Source organism: Mytilus trossulus, chromosome 6, assembly GCF_036588685.1.
Source record: "Mytilus trossulus isolate FHL-02 chromosome 6, PNRI_Mtr1.1.1.hap1, whole genome shotgun sequence".
NCBI lineage: Eukaryota > Metazoa > Mollusca > Bivalvia > Mytilida > Mytilidae > Mytilus > Mytilus trossulus.
In genome coordinates, this window is record NC_086378.1 from 80,987,286 (window position 1) to 81,008,289 (window position 21,004).

The following is a 21,004-nucleotide window of genomic DNA, read 5'->3' on the forward strand; positions in this document are numbered from 1 at the left end:
AATAATTAATACATAATATAAATCATGATATTTTGTAAATAGCGCCAAAGAATCCAATACAAATGTAAAATGTTTACATAGTACTAACTGGGGGGAAACTTCACTGAAGCTTATATAAATATAAAACAAAAATGGTTGAAAACCCTATTTCAATTTTAATCTAGAAATTAAACGTTTGAGATTGTTTTCTTGTTAAATCATTTTATAAATATTTTATAGTTCATATGTTCTCAATACGTTTTGAATGAATCTGGTACAGATTATCCGAGGGAAAACTGATTTCTGTTTTGTTTTTAAGTTTCCTTATTTTTATGTTTTCTGTGAAATGTTTTGTTGGTGTTACCACTCTCTATCAAAATCAGACGGTCAATGAGGTTCCTACATTTATCCAAGTCATCGACTTCATCGCGTTTCCGGTACTCAAGTTATGATTTTATATCTTAATCAGATAAAATTGAGACATATGATAGAAATTGATTTACCGTTTAAAGTAACACATGCATTTGATATTTAAGGAGGGAGGCATGGAAGGATTATTCGAAATCGATATTGTCTGGATGTGAAACTATTACATAATTATGATCCATTTTACAAATGTTTTTGTTAGTAGAAAGCCGTTACCTTGCAAAAACTTTGAATTCAGAGTTTCATAATTAAAAATTAATATCTCATCTATACCGCCAGAATTATTACTACATTGTAACTTAAAAACCAATTTCTCCTAAAACATAAAAACACTTTCACAATAAAATCAACAACAAAAAGTAATACGTCAAATTACATCATATAATGACATTAAATTGTTTTTGTACCTGTGAAAATTCTGTTTGGTATTGTGAAAGTTCAAATCTTGATGGATAACAAAATATATTAAGCTAATAAAGCAACATGTTAAATGACATAATGCAATATAAAAAGTAAAATCACAAAAGTGTAAAATCATAAAGTGCGCATAACTCCGTGACAAACTTGGCAATAGCTTCATTCCTAATTTTTGGAGGACAATAAAACTGTTTACAATATTGTTAGGATAAACAAAACATATGTACTGCCGTTATAGAAAGTATAAAACCACCTTAATAAGAATAGGTTACTGTTTTCATTTTCTTATTGAAAGTATAAGTGTTTAACGCAACCCTCTCTTCCTTGCCAAATCAAAACATTAAAAATTTAATATGCTCTATATTTATTTGTTTGGGTTTTTTTTAAGACTTGAAATACATTTATAGAAAATCACCTGATTACATTTTCCTTGTATCTATATTTATTTGTTGTACATATGTCAGACTAAGGTTTCTTTGGTCTTGGTCCATTGGGTATAAAATATAAAATGAACTTGATGATACCAACAAAAATTACATCTGTTTAATTCCGTTTTGTTATGATTTGATGTAGTTTATAAGTTCAAAATATCATAATGATGAGTTCAGTTTGAAAATTGTTTGCAGTTATAGTGTATTATCAAGTTATAGTGTATTATCAAGTTATAGTGTATTATCAAGTTATAGTGTATTATCAAGAAGTCAAATAAGTAATGATAAAATCTGCAACCTGAAAACAGCACATTTATAAAAAAAATAACAAAAAATCAGCCAATAAGTGTTTTTGTCCCGATAAAAAGAATTATGAAAAACAACGATTATAATCATGGTAAATAACCATAAAAGTTTATATATCCAACTTGTGAATCACCACATCCAAATTAAGTACGTTTTTTTTTATCAATTAATAAGAGAATCACACCTTACTCCCAAACAGGGATAACAGAGTTGCATTGATTGTGTCGAAATAGATTTTTTAGACTGAATCATCAATTATACTACGGTAAATTGTTTTCCTGTTGTATCAAATCAATTATTTACCAGGTTAGGGTCATAAGTTTATAAACTTTTGTGGGCTAGTACAAGATTAAGTGCTGACACGATACCGTTTGTTTACTAAGTATCAAGAAAAAAGTATGATATTCTTATATGTTCTCATAATCTCATTAAATGTACTCTACTTTCTGCAAGCATGAAATTTTCATACGTGTATGTACTTGTAATGGGCCTGTTCAAAGTTCCGATTTGAGCATTTGTTTACTCCATTGATTTGACCTGAACAGGCGTGACTTAAGAATGATGTTAGGTAATGTTAATATGGCATTTTGGACAGATTTTCAGACTCCTTGTTTTCTTCCTACAATACAGGTTAAAATATCTTAAAATACCCATTTCACACACAGACTTCAAAAGCTCGTAAAAGTTCATTTACCAGATTTTAAGTACATTCTATATTTTTTTCTCACGATTTGAGACCCAAATAATGCCAATGTGAAATTAAATGTAAAAGTCCGAATCAGACTTTTCCTGCCATTTAAAAATAGTTTTATTCCTTAACTAATGCTCTTTTGATTTATAGTATAAATCAAAAGAGCATTATGATAGTATAAATTCTAAATTCCAGACCTCATCATTAAATACTACATTACTGTGCCCGTCTCTTCTTTTCGTGTAAATTGCGAATCATATCAAAGCTTACATACACATGTTTTAAAACCATCAGTGATCATTTATAAAAATGTGCCCTATCAAGAAAAATGTATGAAGTGATTTGAATTTAAAATCAAAAAACCAATTTTATCAGTGAAACACAACCTCATCATGTTTACATATATGCTGCATTATAAGCTTTGGTAAAATAATAACTTCTCCTTTACTATTATACTTAGTCTCAAATGAGGCACACTCTATCATGCCTTTCCAAATTGGCGTATTTGGCAATAAACCTGCTTTCCACATTTCGGCTTTATTGCACATAAAATGAATTCTCTTCAAACCATTAGCTAATTGATGAACAGCTAAAACGGTCCCAGTTATGTCTATAACTTTAGCACCTATTTGTCTAGCATACCAAATTAACCAATTGTCAATGAGAGGTCTACCTATGACTAAATTTGGAACAAATTCCCATGGAAATAATTCATTTGTTATGTAGAAATCCGCTGCAAATCCCCATGATATATTGCCATGTTTTGCTAGTTCGTCAACATCACCAGTCGCATTCATTTCCGGTTCATGTAATCTCGATATATTCACGTCTATTCTTTTACCTACAACGAGAATTGGTCCTTTTTCGAAATAAGGACTCTTTGTAATTTCTGTCAGTGTTTTTACTAATCCATCATTAAACACTAAATCAGCATTAACATACGCGTAGAGTTTTGATTTGGTTGGTAAATCCATTGCTTCGCGGAACATCGATCTCAAAATTGGTGTACCAAAGCACGCGGTATCTTTAATGGGCAAAGTAAGCCAACCACCCTCTCTTGCTAAAATTTCTATTTCACTATCGTTTGTGAAGGCAATAGTTCGAACATTCTGGCTTAAAGAATGCCAGTTTTTCACTGCATTTGTATACACAACTGGTTTTTGCATGGACGGGTTCCAGGTTGTGAACATTGTCAACAATGAGATGGCTTCCTGTTTACTTTTCCAAGTCATATTTAAATATTTTTCATAGTTGAAATCAAATTTTACTTCACGTTTGTGAAATAATCTGATAGATACACACGATGGACATTTGGCCATCATATCCGAAGCTACATGTATGAACGTGAATATCGTCAGTAAAATCATCAGACTCAACGTAAGCAGACGCCAGTTTGGTTTGTAGTATGTTAATCGCATTGGAATAGTTTGCCATGGCATCTCCCTTTATTATGTTTCTCATCTGTGTCCTTTTACGATATCTGAAAAACAAATTGAAATGTGTTTGCGTTTACTACTTCTGTGACAAAAAAGGACAATCACAACACAAGATTCCAATGCAACTATACGATATCATCTAGATGTTTCCATGAGAGAAAACGCCTTTATAAATCAGTTTCTTAGGTTGGAAACTAACAAGTGCTCGGGTCTTTTTTAATTTATGGTATAGTTATATGTCATTACAACTCTTACCTGTTGAATGCAAGCTGCGTTTCATATGTGCCAAATTTTCCCTTTGAATTTTGTTCGTATGTTTGGCGTGTTTTTTGGGGTATGTAGTACTTAGATTTTAAGTACAAATCAAGTACTGTAAAACACAGGCACTTAAATATTACAATAATTCGTAAGTAACACAATAGTACTAAATATTTAAAGTAGATTTCCAGTACTACAGATGTGTGCTACATAAATAGTACACAAATAGTACCTTTGCAAAAGTGCTGTGTACATTTTCAGCATTTTGTTTGTCTTCTTCAAATATCACAAAGTTATGATTTTCAAACATGGAATACTGTGATCATTGTTGGTTTTATTTTTGTTCTAATATTTTAAGTACAAATCAAGTACCTAAATATTACAATGATTCTAAAGTAAAGAAATAGTACTAAATATTAAAAGTAAATTTCCAGTACTACAGGTGTTAAAGTACAGAAATAGTACTTATGCAAAAGTAGCTGTGTAACAGCCAAACAAACTTCGTCATTTCAATTGGTTTTACACTGGCAATACAATAAACTCCAAAGATAAGTTAGTTATATATTGTCTGTCAAACTTTACGTTCTCTACATTCTGATAGACTTATAGTGTAATTTTTTAAATCAAATAATCAAATAAATGTATCATACATATATAAAAAGTGAAATTATTTAATTTATAAACTGTAATTTGTCATGCTGCCTTTAAAGTTTCAGATTTATTACTCTTTATCACATCAAACGAATATTTGACCAGGTCATTTTATTTCTAGTGCAACTTGAATTTCTGAAAATATACAGTTGATACGAACTACTGATGTATCAGTTAATTTGGATGCGTGTGACTTGGCGGGAGAGTTGTCTCATTGGCACTCATACCACATCTTCTTATATCTAACTTGCTGTAAATTGTTTTTCAATTCTTTTTCAAAAGGGATGATATAAATAAATATTGCAGAATGTCATTGAATATGAAATGTTCGAACAGGTGAATAAAGTTCTGCCCTTTATCGTCTCAGTGGCAAATATTACATCAGGAAGAAAACAGGCAAATTGTACCACAAAAACTTGTTAAACAAAATGTACAATTGTGATACAATCAGCATAATGGTGTCTTCTATTTTCCTTTCAATAGACATACCGAAGTACAAAGCTCAGTTTGTATTTATAACACATTTAGAATTGCTTACAAGTCAAGAACATTCGAATTCTTACGCTTTTTTAATTGGGATTTTGTTGCTAAATGGTAGTTTAGACTTATCTGTTAGTATTTTAGTCTATAGTTAATCTTGTACTTCTGACTGAACATGGTACGTCTTTCACAATTAATCTTTATTGTCGCTATGGCTTGTTTGTCCCCCTTTTCCAGTTTAAGGTCATCTTTGTAACTATATATATAGTAAAGAATTTTTCTCCTACTAGTTCTACAAATTTAATTTTTAAAAAGTCAGGAGCTGTCAGGAGATTTGTCCTAAGACCTCTCTTAGGAATAACCAAGGATATTGTTAGGACCGACTTACGACATGTCTCAGCATGCACATCGAAGCTATCTTTTGAATGTATTTTTTCAAAGTAAATAAAAGTAGTCTTTAATATTTCAACCTATGTGTATTTATGTTATGTGTTTTATATATATATATATATATATATACGAAGTCATTTTATTCCTTTTTTCAATGTAAATGTGGGAAAAAGGAATAATAGAGGGGTGTAATATATATACTGTTGTAATCTGTAATATCTTTTGTATAAGAGTAAGAGCATATACAATGAGTGAAAATTGAAAAAAAGGGGGATCCATATATAGGAGGTTATCGTATATATTTATGACCCCCTTTTCGGTGTTCTAAAGTTAGGACGATTTCTACAGCTTTAACTAAGTTACGACATGTTTGATAAAACCACTTAGGACTAAGATTCGTGCTAAGGTGATCTATTCGATAAACAGGCCTCTGCATTACAGCAATTAAAAATCCGATTTGCCCACATTTTTTGTTGAATCTTAGTTTTTCTGCAATGGTTTTTTTAACCACTAAAAAACAATTTGTGTTGATTTTGATTACTTATAAGCACATACATGTATGTAACAGTTTTATTTTGCCCCCTCCTTTTTTTTGCCTGTATACATTGTAACCAACCGGTAGATACATTGTACCATTAAATCGACAAAATGATATATAGTTGTACTCAAACACACGATTGAATTCTTTTTTCTCTATAATCATGGAGAATTGAGATAGTTTATATGTATCAAATCTACTAAGATTATAAAACATGCATTATTTTGGCGATTTTGTTAGTCTTTCAAACTTACTTTTCAATAAGCCCTACTCTTTGCTGCAATTTATCATAAAAATCCATCGTGAATCTTAATTATCGTAAATAATAATATTGCACACGCAAATATAAAGAAAAATAACCAAACATTAAAACTCTGGTAAAATGGAAACACATTATTTCGCGAGACGAAAAACAAACTTTCTTATAGTTATAAGCGGGATCTCAGCAATAATTAGAGTATCGCGATGCTTAAAGTTCAACATACATAGTTTACAAACCTTCAGATATTTGATTGTGGTTTCAATGTCTTGTAAGGTTGATGTCTCATTTGTGTATATCCATTTTTTTAATAAATTTATTCAATGCACTTCATCGACTCATGAACATTACAAAGTAACTTACGATCAATTTTAGTCGTAAGATTTAGAAGTGAAAAAGTGCCCTGAAACTCGTGAGTGGTTGTTTTTTTTTGGTTTTTTTATTTTGTTTTATCTTGTTTATATCTTCCTATTTTGTTTTTGATGAAGATTTACCCCACATCTCAATTATCTATATCATAATATAGAGTATCTATAACAAAGAAAAATGAATCTAAAAACTACAAAATTTTACCTTGATCGTGAATTTATCCCAAATCATTTTACTCAACATCATTAATCAACGAATTATCTAACATCAATTTGACATTTCTATAAAAGTTAAGTCTTTTTCATTTCGTCTAGGCGTAGATTTAAGGGACAATCATAATTTGTATCGGCATAAAAACTATTTATTAAAGCTGTTACACGGCATTGATGTCCTAACTTACTATGTGGCTGATAAATTTTATTACTTATCGACTTTCGGTGTAAAAGGAAAATCTTTATATGCTATTTACACCTTACAATGATAACTTTATATCAAATTATTTATGTCTGGGGAATACTATGAACAAAACTATATCAAAACGTAGATTTAATTCGTTATAGTTCAGTTAAGAAAGAAAAAAACATGTTTATTGTAGAAAGGGGTGGTATGGTTTTGTCCTAAAACAAATTCTGATCTACGGAGGTGTATTAGCGCAAACTGTTTGAGTTATAACGAAGATAGGAAGAAAAATATGTGTGTGGCGATAATACGCTTCCGTACTGATCCCCAATTCAATGAAGAAAATAAATATTCTGGTCTTTATTATCATGATTATGTCTCTGTTACTGTAAAAGTTACTATAGGTCCGAGGGATGAGTTGTTGTATTAGACTCTGTTTGGACCGATGTTAATGATGGGCTTGTAGGTTGTTTTAAAAGTACAACGTTTTAAAAGATCCTGACGTCAAGTTGTCTTCGATGTTCATATCGTTCATATTTCTTTGCTGAAGTTACGGGTAAATTTTGATTTATATTTATTTAGGAAAGAAACATATTTATATTGTGTCACAGGTTTTTTGTCGTTGTTTTAGTAGATATTTTCACTAAATCCTCTGTCTCTTGTGTTTATTTGAAGTTGTTCACCCCATTTACTCATTATCTATCATGCTTGCATCTTCATATATATTCTAATTAAGGGCCCCGAAGGGCAGAAACATTTAACATCCCAATACAATTTGTAATATCAATAATTCGAGATTAAAATAAAAACATTCAATAAAATCAAGTGATATATAGAATTTTCTGCAGTAAATATTTAAGCAGCTCAAAGTTTTTTAATTAAACAATGCTGCTGATATTCGGTTCGTATTGTATATACGTTAACAGTAAGCTAAAAGAGGCATTACCTGTCAAAATCATGTTCACCGATATTGAATCAAAATCTCAAATTCGACTTATAACATACGAAGACGTATACTGAACGACTTTAGAAACGCAACACTAATTTTGTTGATTTTTTTTTACCAAATCTTGTTTGATTTTCTTACAACTACTTTTCTTTCTCCTTACAAAAAATCAAAATCTGACTTACTTGTGGTTATTGAACATACCGAATTTTTGAAGTCGAACAAATTTTTCAAAGCAAAATTTTTGACCCATGAAAGATTGTTTCAGTTGTTTTTGCTTATGAAACAGTTCTTTCAATCCTTTGTCTCACTTAATTAAGTTTTAAAATGTTGCATCTCCATTTTGCCAAGACTGAGAAATAAAAAAAACTGAATTAGCCCTTAAGAATACTGCAAACATGAAAACATAAACGTGCTGCAATCATACTTCATGACTTCAGAAACTCGTCTTACTGTCCTTCAAACAACGATACAAGAAGACAAGGTTTGTTGCTGGCCATCAATGAACAGATCAACGTGTAGTGACAATGAAACGTCAACAGAATTTGAATACGCAACGTCATTTGCAAGACATGTTTACGGCTACAACGTCAACTGCTAATCAAATTGCCGAGTGCTATTGAGTACATATTCATGCCATAAATGTTTCCAATCAACTGAATTACCAAAGAATCGACTGAAGGAAACTTTAAAACCCTCAAGTTCCAACCGCATAATTGTCAAAACCAATTAATGGGTTGAACAAATGCAAAATCAAAAGGTGTAAAACAGAACCTAAAACATGTCAGACAAAATTTGTTGACCTTTCTGACAATCATTTTGACGTTTGTAACAGGCAGTCATCGCTTTTGACGGCGACACATTCATTCAAAAATAACACAAAAAGAATCTAGTGTTGCGTTTCTAAAGTCTGTCAGTATATATCCAAATTATAAAAAAGTATAAAGTAAACAATTTACGATGGACGAACCCGGTTATACGTTCTAGCATCTCGTCTGTATTCTAATCTAGGCGCCATGTAATAACCAATCGAGGTTACATCCGAAGACTACCGACGGTCATATCACCCGATATATACATAAATAAAGATGTACACCCGATATATAAATAAATATAGATGTAAAAAGATAGTGAACTCGTCCAATTGTATGTATCTAATTTTGTTTGATTTCATATTATAGGTTAATAAATATTTTAATCCTCGTATACAAAAAAAACTTCGAAAGGCTTATAACTCATTGTGAACAGCATTTTATGAAATAAGTTCCCTGACATGTCATTCGAACCTCGTTTTGTGCTGTTTTATCTATGCTATGATAACTTAATGGGTTCTTGGTGTTGACATTTCTTTGATAGTTTCTGTTTAATTTATGAAGATTCTTGTAAAACGATTTAGAACCTGACAAACTAGCATTGTATATAAATTAAGGAATGACTATAATTTATTTCTATCTTTCAAGAAATAACAATAAAAATATGGTGCACACTGAATAATTTATCTGCATAGCTGGTACGGATTTCTGACATCCTCGGGACTGAACATTGGTCAAGATCCGACCTCATTTGTAGGTAAAAACTCCAAATTTCCTTTATTGAGGCAGCCATACAACATAAAATTCTCCGCTTGCGTTTCTTGTATTAGCACTATTTTGTTACCTGATAATTATATTTATTATCACTATCGATTCTTATCAATATGTGAACAGGAAGCAATTTATCGGACAAAGTGATTATGGCTGTAGTTTTCTGTTTCCTGAGCCCTTTAGGACAATTAGTTAACGCTTACGATACATTATTCAGTAATTTTTGTTGTATTTACACCTAAAATGAATACACAATTAATTTATGTACACAAAACCTATTATATCAGTTGGTCATCATTTACGACGTACTTGTACATTTTAACAATAAGAAAAGAAAATTTTGAAATAGTGATGTAGTTGAATAGCTGACATTTTTATTATCGCTCATAATTCCTATTATGATATATGGAATGTATAGAAGTTGGCAAACGTTTCACTAGGTCGAATTTAATAACATTTCTCCACATATAAATCTTTCCAAATTTTATACAAAAGTTCAAATAGGGCTCGATATTTGAAAACCAAATACTTTTAGAGAAGAAATGACTTGTTTTAAAAAGTTGAAGATTAGATGCTTGTATGATTTATTTACTTACATTTTTCTTAAGAGAGGCAGAAAAAAATCATTTTACACGAGTTTCTTCCTAAATATGGAATTCGTCAATCCTAAAATATGACTACTTTATTGGCGAATTGTTGTTAATCATTAATCCGATCACATTGCGCAATGGTGTGTGCTCAGCTAAACTTAGCTGACTATGCGGTATGGGCTTTCATTGGCAATCATACCACATCTTCTTTTTTCTATATAAATACAAGCGTAAATGATTAGCATCGAGTACAGATCTGTGCTTTTTTCAATTCAAATCTTTATAAACCAAATGTTTTACGACATATACAATGTAGGTATAAGTAGTATATACTAAATATAGATTACAAAAAAAAAAGACGATCATGACAAAATAGACTAATGGAATACCCTAAAAGTAGCTTCAATATTGATTAATTATATGATTTCCATTTTTCGTGACCAAAGTCATTGGTGTTTACTTTTTCATTATGTCTGGTGTTCAAGTATTGATTTATACCACTGATTCACCTGAATAACAATGATTTATACTGAATTCGTTGTACGCTTTTGTTCCTTAACACATGCAAAGACAGGTTTTGCCGCCTTCTGTCACATTTCTTGCTACGAATGATCAAATCAAATCAGCGCGTACATGCTAAAAAAGTGTATATATTCATGATTTTTTTTTGGTTTTGTTTTTGTTTTATTTATAAAGGTATTGCAAAACAATGCAAGTGGTATAGAAAAAAATCCTAGCATCTTCTAAAACGTTTCCTTTTTATTTATTAATTTTGAAGTTATACTATGAAATACTATCGTTTACATGACTTAAACATCTATTGTTCGGTACATACATCGTTTACATGACTTAAACATCTATTGTTCGGTATATACATCGTTTACATGACTTAAACATCTATTGTTCGGTACATACATCGTTTACATGACTTAAACATCTATTGTTCGGTACATACATCGTTTACATGACTTAAACATCTATTGTTCGGTACATACATCGTTTACATGACTTAAACATCTATTGTTCGGTACATACATCGTTTACATGACTTAAACATCTATTGTTCGGTACATACATCGTTTACATGACTTAAACATCTACGGGTCGGTACATACATGTCTATTAAAACTTTATGTCTACGTTTACAATGGTTTTTTACATGATAAATTTATTTGTAGTGTTAACGATAATCTCCTACTATGTAAACTTCATTTTGCAACCTTGTGTTAGTGTTTTACGAGAATACTTGGGGTTTCCTAGGCAAATAAGATCTAAATGATATCAACACCAACATTGTTAAATAAGATCTACATCAAATCTTCAATGATTACATTTTATTTTCCAGCGTCATATTATAGGGTATTTTAGCTGAAAAAAATAGTACAATAATTGAAATTTGTAGCATTTGACTGAAAATATGACCTCATGTAAAAGCTAGCCATAATTATAACATTTTGCCACGTATACAAATCATAAGGTCTTTGCATTTAGTTTGTCGTTGGTCCAGTAACAAATTAAATAACTAAAAATAATGTCAAATCGACAATATTAGCTTGATTGATGCTTATTGTATTTGTGCATTTCTTTAAAAATGAAGGTACATGTATGCAATGTTATAAATTATCCCTTTATCTGTATCACATCATTTTTGTCTTGGTCTATGTTCTATACACATGTAACCGGTACTTAATGTACATGAAATATTTGTCAATGAACATTAAAGCAAACAATCACTCTATCAATTTCTTCTGCATTGAATCATATTGAGATATTTTATAAAAAGAAACATGATTTTTAAAGGAAAAAAATGTGAAAACTATGCCTAGCTTAATACTTACAACTCGAATTCCATGTATACGTATTAATTTCATTCCAAATAAGAGTTCAATGATAATTTCCTAAATAGCAATAAAACTTGAAACAATCATTCAAAATTTAAAACCAATTGACTTGTGTCCGAAAATCACATGACCGCAATCAATATATTGGCCATTGGTCATTTATTTTACCATCTATTAACTATCTTCATTGTAGAAATGAATGCCATATCGATTGCTGAATAGATAATAATTTGCATCCATACAAATACTGTGTATAGTTCAACAGCTATGTGTCGTTTCATAACTGTTAAACAAATGATATTGGAATTTCCTTCTCATGTCTCCCATCCACAACATTACTTCCAATTAGTGTCTGCTTTGATTGAAAGCCACGTGAATATCAGCTTTGTTCTTAGGAAAGGTGGGAACACAAATGATGAAAAGAAATATCATTCACAAATCTTGAGACCTTTTATATGAATGAACAAAAGGTATCACTGTGCTTTTTATCAATTTTGTCATTTACCAGAGAAGGAAAACAATTATTTTTCCATAATAATAATAATATTATAACAGGATTTTCTAGTTTATAATTTTATATAATTCATATCCTAGTTTTTGCGATACTTTTTGTTTGTATACTAGGTATTATGACAAAATTTATTGTATATAGTTTTTAGTTTCTTTTAAGTGCAGAAGAGGAGCAAAGGTAAAGCAAATCCCATTTAAGTAATAAGGAATATTGACTGTGACCATATTAAACTCTGATAAATAACCTTAACATTTAGGACAAAAGTGTATGGTCAGATAAAGTTATAGTATAAAATCGTGATTATCTATGGACTTACAAGATAACATCATTGACCATTGAGAACAAACCAAAATGTCCAATTTGATCTTAGCTGTCCTTTTTCTTGTATTTAGCAAAAATGTAAACCCAGGGGAGGCAACTGGTGAGTACTGGATCGGTTTAAGATTTGTTCATTTTGAACTGTTTTAGATTTGTTCATTTTGAAGGTTTTCGAATAGTTTTGTTATTTTGAAGGTTTTGGATCTTTCATTTTAACGGTTTTAGATTTGCTCATTTTGAGAGATTTAGATTTGCTCATTTTGAGAGATTTAGATTTGTAATTTTGAAGGGTTTAAAATTGTTCATTTTGAACGGTTTTTAATTTGTCATTTTGAGAGTTTTAGATTTGTTCATTTTGAACGGATATAATTTGTCTTTTGAGAGTTTAAGATTTGTTTATTTTGAACGGTTTCAGATTTGTGAATTTGAAGGATTTAGATTTGTTCATTTTGAACGGGTTTAGATTTGTCATTTTCAGAGTTATAGATTTGTGATTTTGAAGATTTAAGATTTATCATTTTGAACATTATTGTCTTGTCATTTTGAACGATTTTAGAATTGGCATTTCGACTGGTTTAGGTTTCTCAGTTTCAAAGGGTTAATTTTCGTCATTTTCATCGCAGATCTGTTCATTGTGTCTTTTTGTGTCGGGATGTATAAGTACCCGGCCACGTCCACTTGTATTTTTGTCCATCTGATGAGCCTTTTTCTACTGATTTTTATAGTTCGTTCTTATGTTGTACTGTTATACCTCTGTCCCAGGTTAGAAAGAGGGTTGGGATCCCGCTAACATGTTTAATCCTTCCAAATTATGTATGTATGTGCCTATCCTAAGTAAGGAGCCTGTAAATTCAGTTGTTGTCGTTTGTTTATGTGTTACATATTCGTTCATTTTTTTAACATAAAAAAGGCCGTTAGTTTTCTCGTTTGAATTGCTTTACATTGTCTTATTGGGGCCTTTTATAGCTGACTATGCGGTATGGGCTTTGCTCATTGTTGAAGGCCGTACGGTGACCTATAGTTGTTAATGTCTGTGTCATTTTGGTCTTTTGTGGATAGTTGTCTCATTGGCAATCATATCGCATCTTTTTTTATATTATTCATTCTTATTTTTCATTTTTGGTGTGCTGTTTTACAAATTCAAATGTGACGTCATTTTTTTGTCCTTTTTTACAATTTCAAATGTGACGTCACTTTGCCATGAGGCCTTGACTAATTCGGGTGTGTCTATTTTTTGTGTTGGATTATGTTGGTTTTTTTCGGGTTATGTAATGTATCCTGTTGTTTTCTGTGATGAGCTAATACTTCAGTTTTATCATGTATATATATCTTTTATATGGTCATTTTATAAAATTTACTGTTTTGCATATAAAGTATAAACTATTCTAAATAGTAGGGTTTTTGGCACAACTTTTTCCTCGATGCTGTTCAACTTTGTACTTGTTTTGGCTTTCAAACTTTTGTATCTGGGCATCACTAGTAAGTCTTGTTTGGACAAAACGCACTTCTGGCGTATTAAATTTTAAACCTGGCACCTCTTGTTAGCTATTATTCGTGTGTTTCTTTGTCAATTGTGTTCTCCTATTTATTTGTATTGTCCTGTAATGTTGTGTTGTTATTTTAATTTTAAGTTTGACATGGCCATAAAAGAGAGAGGTTTAGCATGCCACAAAACCAGGTTCAACCCACCATTTTATTCTTTAAAAATGTCCTGTACCAAGTCAGGAATATGGTCATTGTTATATTATAGTTCGTTTCTATGTGTGTTACATTTCAACGTTGTGTTTCTTTTGTGACGTTTGTATATTTGAGTGTGAATTCACATTATTATAAGACGTGTCACGGTACTTTTCTATCCCAAATTCATGCATTTGGTTTTGGTTTTATATTTGTTATTCTCATCGGAATTTGTCTAATGATTAGTTCGTTTCTGTGTGTGTTACATTTTAATGTTGTGTTGTCATTCTCTTATATTTAATGCGTTTCCCTCGGTTTTGATTTGTGACCTGGATTTGGTTTTTTTTCTATCGATCTAGGAGTTTTGAACATCGGTATACTACTGTTGCCTTAATTTATGTAAAAATTGAAAAAAAACACAAATATGCAACACACAAACAAACGACAACCACAGGCACATACATACAGAATGTGGCAAGCTTAAACATGTTAACACCATTTTGAAATCAAAATATGAAGTATTTACCGATTGGCAATCTTCCGATTCGATTTTAAGATGTATGACAACTGAGTTTGACCATATTTTTCAGGTTGCTTGAATTTTGTGGGAGACGTTCATTTTTTACTGAATACTACCCAGAACTTTGACATTGAAAGTATTAATGGTGAAAAAGACTTTGTAGCAAGATTCGCGGAATCTTTTCAGATTGGATCAAACAATGTTCAAATAGGAGTAACATTATTTTCATCCCAGATTCATCATCAGTTTGACATGGGGTTGCATTTAAATCTCACTTCTATGCTAGAGGCTATCGAGTACATCCCAAATCGTTTGGGCAGTTCACAGACGGATAATGCGCTTGAATGGGTCTTTAAACATGCGTTTTCCAAGGATGCTGGGAACAGAGAAAGTGTGCCTAATATACTAATTGTATTGACGGATGTATATGCAGTTGCGGAAATTCAGAGGTTAGCATCAGGACTCCAAGGGCATGACATAAGCGTGTTTGTTATTGGTATTGGACTGGTTCCAGATCTCTCTGAATTGGCTCAGATAGTTACACACCAGCAGGGAATTTCCCCTGTATCAGCATCCGGTACGCTTTGGGATTTACAGATAAAACTTCAAGATTCAGTATGTAAAGGTATGTTAATAACTGTTTTCGCAATACATGATTTGGCACTTGTACATGTATCCTTCATGAAAAAAACATACATCTTGATTAATTCTTGTTTGAATGAGCTAATGTTCCCAAAACCCCAGGCAAAGTTCATCTTAAAAATATAGACGACTATCAGTTTTTTATCTAAATTCATGAAGATAATTTTATATAGACATACAATTGTATATAGTTTGGGCTTAACTGTTTGGGATGTCTTGTATAGATTTATGGTCATTGGGTTGGTGTCTCATTGATAACACTTGTTAGTATCTATCAATATAGAGGTATCCCCGTTACAGCGTTGCTTACGTTGGTTATACTGCAGAATCATTTACCTTTAACTTGTTTGTCATCGTCTATCGATAACAATGATTCCACACTCACTTAGTTTGTCAAAGGTCTTCCAGTGGGGATTTTAATAGAATAAAAGAGTTATGTTCATGCATGTGCATGAGACGAAAAAAATATTTTTAAGTATTCAACTTTAAAATAAGCACAAACGCATGGTAAGGTTTGGTCCTCTGCTAATTTTCCGTATTATTTGAATTATGCGTTTAGAACCTTTGGCACAGTTAACTTGTCCATAAAAATACAATGTAATAATTCACCGTTACAGAGGAACTTTCATCTAATCTGACTCCGTCAATAGATAACCTGAGCGCACCAAGAAATGGTGTCGTCCACACTGTTAGGAAAACAATTATAAACACTGATTAAATACATGAATTTATGACCTTTGAGGCTTTCTGTAGAATCTGAGTTCATTCCGGTTTTTTATAATGGTGTTCGTGTCGGCCAAATTATCAGTTTTAAACGTGGATGATTGTGTTTGGTGTTCGTCGATCCTTTTTTTTTAAAGTCTTCTGTTGTTGTTGTTTGTTTTCTTTGGCATTAATGATTGTTTTTTTTTTGTCCCCTTAAAAATTGCTCTCCCTTGTCTAAATTGGATTATCATAAAGAACTCTTATATAAAAATGAATGTTCAAAAGTAAAATATACCTCGGTAACAAGAATACATACTGAACTCCAGAGAAAGTTCGAAAGGAAAATCTTTATCAAAAGTAACATCAAAGCTCAAACACATCAAACGAATGGAAAACTTTCATATTCCTGACTTTTACAGGCACATCTGTGCATAGATATCCTCATAAACAGGATTGTACTAGAAAGTGTTCTGCGACGCACACAGCATTGGAATACAGAGAAAAAAATGGAAATTGTGAAAAATTTCAAACACAAGAAATTTTGCATATTTTATACTTAAGAATAATTCCAGGTTGAAATAAAAGCCTGTTTTAATAAAAATGAAAAGGAAATTTAGCAACTTACATACAGTCTAAGAAACATTACTATATTGAAACGTTAGCATTTTATTGAGCATTTCATGCTAAATTAATGTCATTCTACGCAAACAGTAATCAAATCAGATCCGATAGTATATGCTTTTGTTCATTATTGGTTTTTTTTCCTTATCTTTTTTCAAAGTTGTACCCACTACTACCGAAACTATACCAGCAAATTGTATTGACGCTACATATGTGAAGTGTGATGATATCCATGTATGTAGTGACAACGCACTGAGGCAAAAATGTCCAGTTACATGTGGACTCTGTTGTAAGAATAACCTTTTAATTACAAATTGTATCTAAAGATTATTGATAATTTATGATCACGCAATCCAAATTTTCACGTAAATATATGTAGCGCATATTTCCATTAAAAACTCGAATTACCAAAGGAGCGAAATGTGCTCTTTTTCTTGTCTGTTTGTTCCTTTATGTATTATAAACAGATTTCATATAAGATTGTCTAAGGGAGAACGAAAAGAATATATCATTATCCCTTGAACTTCATTCAAAAGTAAAATAACAAATAAATCAAACTCTAAGGAAAATTCCAAACGGAAAATCCTTTATCAAATGGCAAAATCAAAATCTCAAACACATCAAACAAATTGAAAACATTTGTTCATATTCCTGACTTGGACACAACTGACCTTATGGAAAGTGTGGTTATAAGTTTAAGAGTCTTTGATTCTATTGTTCTCTTTGTTAATATGTCTTTATATTTTTACTTCCATATTGCTCTTGATTAGGTTAAACTTCATCAGGATTTTTGATTTGAATCGACATTTCAACAAATGTAATGATGTTTTAATATATTTAACCAATAATTATGCCAGACCTTTATATACTTGCATAACAATTTTAAATACTTTGTACTTATTTTAGCTGGGAATAGTATGTAATGTCCCAGCTTTTTCTATAGCTTTAATAAAAATTTTAGGAAATTCGATATTCGCATCTAATAATTATAGTCTTAGTGACTTAGTTTTAAGGTTGTTTAAACAAAATCTAAATCGATGTCCTACTCCTCAATCAATAAACAATTAGATTTGATAGAATATCACTATGATTTATTTTTCACTATGATTTATTTCTCATGTTTTCTTTATTTCTTTAAGTTGCACCCAGTACTACTAAAACTATACCAGCAAGTTGCATTGACGCGACATATGTAAAGTGTGATGATATACATATATGCAGTGACAACGCACTCAGGCAAAAATGTCCAGTTACATGTGGACTCTGTGGTAAGAATTACCCTTTAGTTACAAATCCATATTTTTTCGAAGTTATTTTCCTTAAATTTTGATTCCAGCACTTATTTTGACTATCCTATTCTGATGTTGATACACGAAGAGTTCATTGCGTTCCATATAAACTCATTGATACCAGGCTTACAAGGAAGTTATTAAATAAAGTTATCAAATTTAATTCATCCTTTCGATCATGATTCGGTTCTTTTTGCTCATTCTTTGTTTTTTTTCTCTGTAATGTGTTGGGATCTACCTTTTGTCTTTTTTTTTTTTTAACATTTTCTGTTTGTTTATTACTTTCGTGTTTGGATATCTTTGTTATCATCCGCCTTTCTTTTAGTATTAGTTTAAGTTTCTATAAATTTTAAACAAACGACCTTGCAATTAAAAAAACCAACTTTGTACAAAGTATGGTAGGTGTCTTTTGTAGACGAAACGCGAATCTGGCGCAAATACAAAAAACAAATTAATCCTGGTATCTATGATGAGTTTATTTATATGAACTTTAAATAACACAAACAGATATGTACGTCTTAATGTCTGTCTGGGTTGCTTACCCATTTTTTTCAAAGGAACGGAAATAAAAAAAACTGTCATAAAAGTTAGAGGTTTAGCTAGCTATAACACAGGTTTAACCCACCATCATCTTTTACAATTCCCACACTAAACAATGGCACAGTAGTACACCGGTGTTGAAAGTCATACATAGATTTTGAGAAAACAAATCTGGGTGACACACTAAAACCGAGAGAAACTTAAAGAAAATAAAGGAACAGAAGGAACATCAAACTGCAACAAAAACAAACGTCGATTCATATAGAAACGAACTTTTTGATAGTTAGTCTTTTGTAGAAGAAACGAGCATCTGGCGCAAATACAAAAACAAATCCATCCTGGTATCTATAATAAAGTTTTTTATATGAACTTTAAATAAAACAAAAAGCTATGTACATCTTAATGTCTTAATGTCTGTTTGGGTTGCTTACCCAATTTTTTCAAAGGAACGGAAATAAAACAAACTATCATACAAGTTAGAGGTTTAGCTAGCTATCAAAACATGTTCAACCCACTATCATCTTTTACAATTCCCACACAAAACAATGGCACAGTAGTATACCGGTGTTGAAAGTCATAAATAGATTAGGAGAAATATTCATATAGAAATGAACTTTTTGATAACGACTGCCATATTCCTGACTTGATACAGAACATTTAAAAAAATGGTGGTTTGAACCTGGTTTGATGGCTAGCAAAACCTCATACTTATATGATATCGTTAAAATATATATCGCTAAAATGGCAACTCTGCGTGACAGATATACAGTACAAACACACACAAGAACGCTCATGTTTTTCGCTTGTTTCATTATTTGACACGTTAGGTTTTGTCACGAAATTTGTTTTCATGAATTTTGTCTTTAGACGAGGGCATTCGTATCATCCTGACACACCTGATCGTTGAATTATTTCTGTCAATTGCATTATGTTATACGTGCTATATATTGTAAATAAGTAAGTTCCATTTTTTATTACGATTTCTCAATTGTTTCATAAACATACTAAATAGTTTTAACATTATTACCCCTATATAAATGGACATTGTTTATGCACCTTACCGATAATTGTTTGTCCTGATCTTATCTATATTGTCGTCTGAATTCCATTTGCTGGTAGCTGTCAATACCGATGTATACTTAATGTATCAAAGGTTAACTGTTCAAGTAAGCATCGTTCAAAAAATATGCTCTTGAAAAACTTTATTTATGGGCAGTGGAAGAGGGTGAAGAAGAAGCTCTATTAATTTAAGCAGGAAAATATAATTACCATATATAATGCTTCACAACTGGCCTGCTTGAATTTCTTTCCTAAACTTGCACCAGTTGTTGTTCTTTCTTTGTCAACATATTTTAAACCTTCTTTCTTGAAGTACATCCCCTCTGCCTACATCCCTCTTACAAAATTCTGAAGCAATGACAATATTCAAGTACTTTAATTAAAATAACGTTATTAAAATGTTAACTTCTAGTCTAATTTGTTTTTTTGTTTTTCAGACGCTGGTGTCAAAAGCACAACACTTTCATGGCTTCATATCGTAGGAAAATAACTAAACAAAAAAACAATTTATTATCTTTTTTCACAAAGTTTTATACAGAAAAAGTATAAGTGTCGGATTCTTTTCTGGTATGCATTTAATTATATTTTAAGGGAACCTTTTAATTAAACGGCAGTTTTCAAGAACGAAAGTACTTACATTGAACCGGGGTAAAGCTAATTCACAATCTTTAGAAGAAAGTGTTTTGTCAATAATCGCAAATCAAAGAAAAACCGAAAATCCCATGGTAAAACACGTAAGTAGATATCAAAGGTTCCAGGCTTAAAATTTACTACGCCGGACGCGCGTTTATTTTACATATGATGCATCAGTGACGCTCAGATCAAAATAGTTAGAAAGCCATACAAGATTGAAGAGCATTCAGGACCCAAAATTTCAAAAAGTTATGCCAAATACGGCTAAGGTTATCGTATAATAAATAAACTAGTCTACACAATGCTACATGAAGATTTCAAAGGGATAACGCCAACTTATTAGTTATCAAAGGTACCAGGATTATAATTTAGTACGCCAGACGCGCGTTTCGTCTACATAAGACTCATCAGTGACGCTCATATTAAAATATTTATAAAGCCAAACAAGTTCAAAGTTGAAGAGCATTTAGGATCCGAAATTCCAAAAAGTTGTGCCAAA

At 31.2% G+C, this 21,004-nt stretch overlaps 2 protein-coding genes across 3 annotated transcripts; one reads left to right on the top strand and one right to left on the bottom strand.

The window, feature by feature from the left end:
• Positions 1 to 2,366: 2,366 nt before the first annotated feature.
• Positions 2,367 to 12,256, bottom strand: LOC134721991 (uncharacterized). Of its 2 annotated transcripts, none has more exons than XM_063585387.1 (2): positions 11,988 to 12,256; positions 2,367 to 3,730 (listed from the first exon to the last, which is right to left on the bottom strand). In XM_063585387.1, exon 2 carries the CDS (start codon positions 3,687 to 3,689, stop codon positions 2,622 to 2,624), a length of 1,068 nt encoding a protein of 355 aa, XP_063441457.1. In that variant the 5' UTR covers positions 3,690 to 3,730; positions 11,988 to 12,256; the 3' UTR covers positions 2,367 to 2,621. The 2 variants fall into 2 exon arrangements, with proteins under 2 accessions (XP_063441457.1, XP_063441458.1); XM_063585388.1 differs by lacking the exon at positions 11,988 to 12,256 and adding an exon at positions 6,836 to 7,015.
• Positions 12,257 to 12,806: 550 nt separating this feature from the next.
• LOC134723048 (collagen alpha-1(XII) chain-like) lies at positions 12,807 to 16,376 on the top strand. Its single transcript, XM_063586683.1, has 3 exons — positions 12,807 to 12,922; positions 15,087 to 15,641; positions 16,276 to 16,376. Exons 1-3 carry the CDS (start codon positions 12,853 to 12,855, stop codon positions 16,374 to 16,376), a joined length of 726 nt encoding a protein of 241 aa, XP_063442753.1. The 5' UTR covers positions 12,807 to 12,852.
• The last annotated feature ends 4,628 nt before the right edge of the window (positions 16,377 to 21,004 follow it).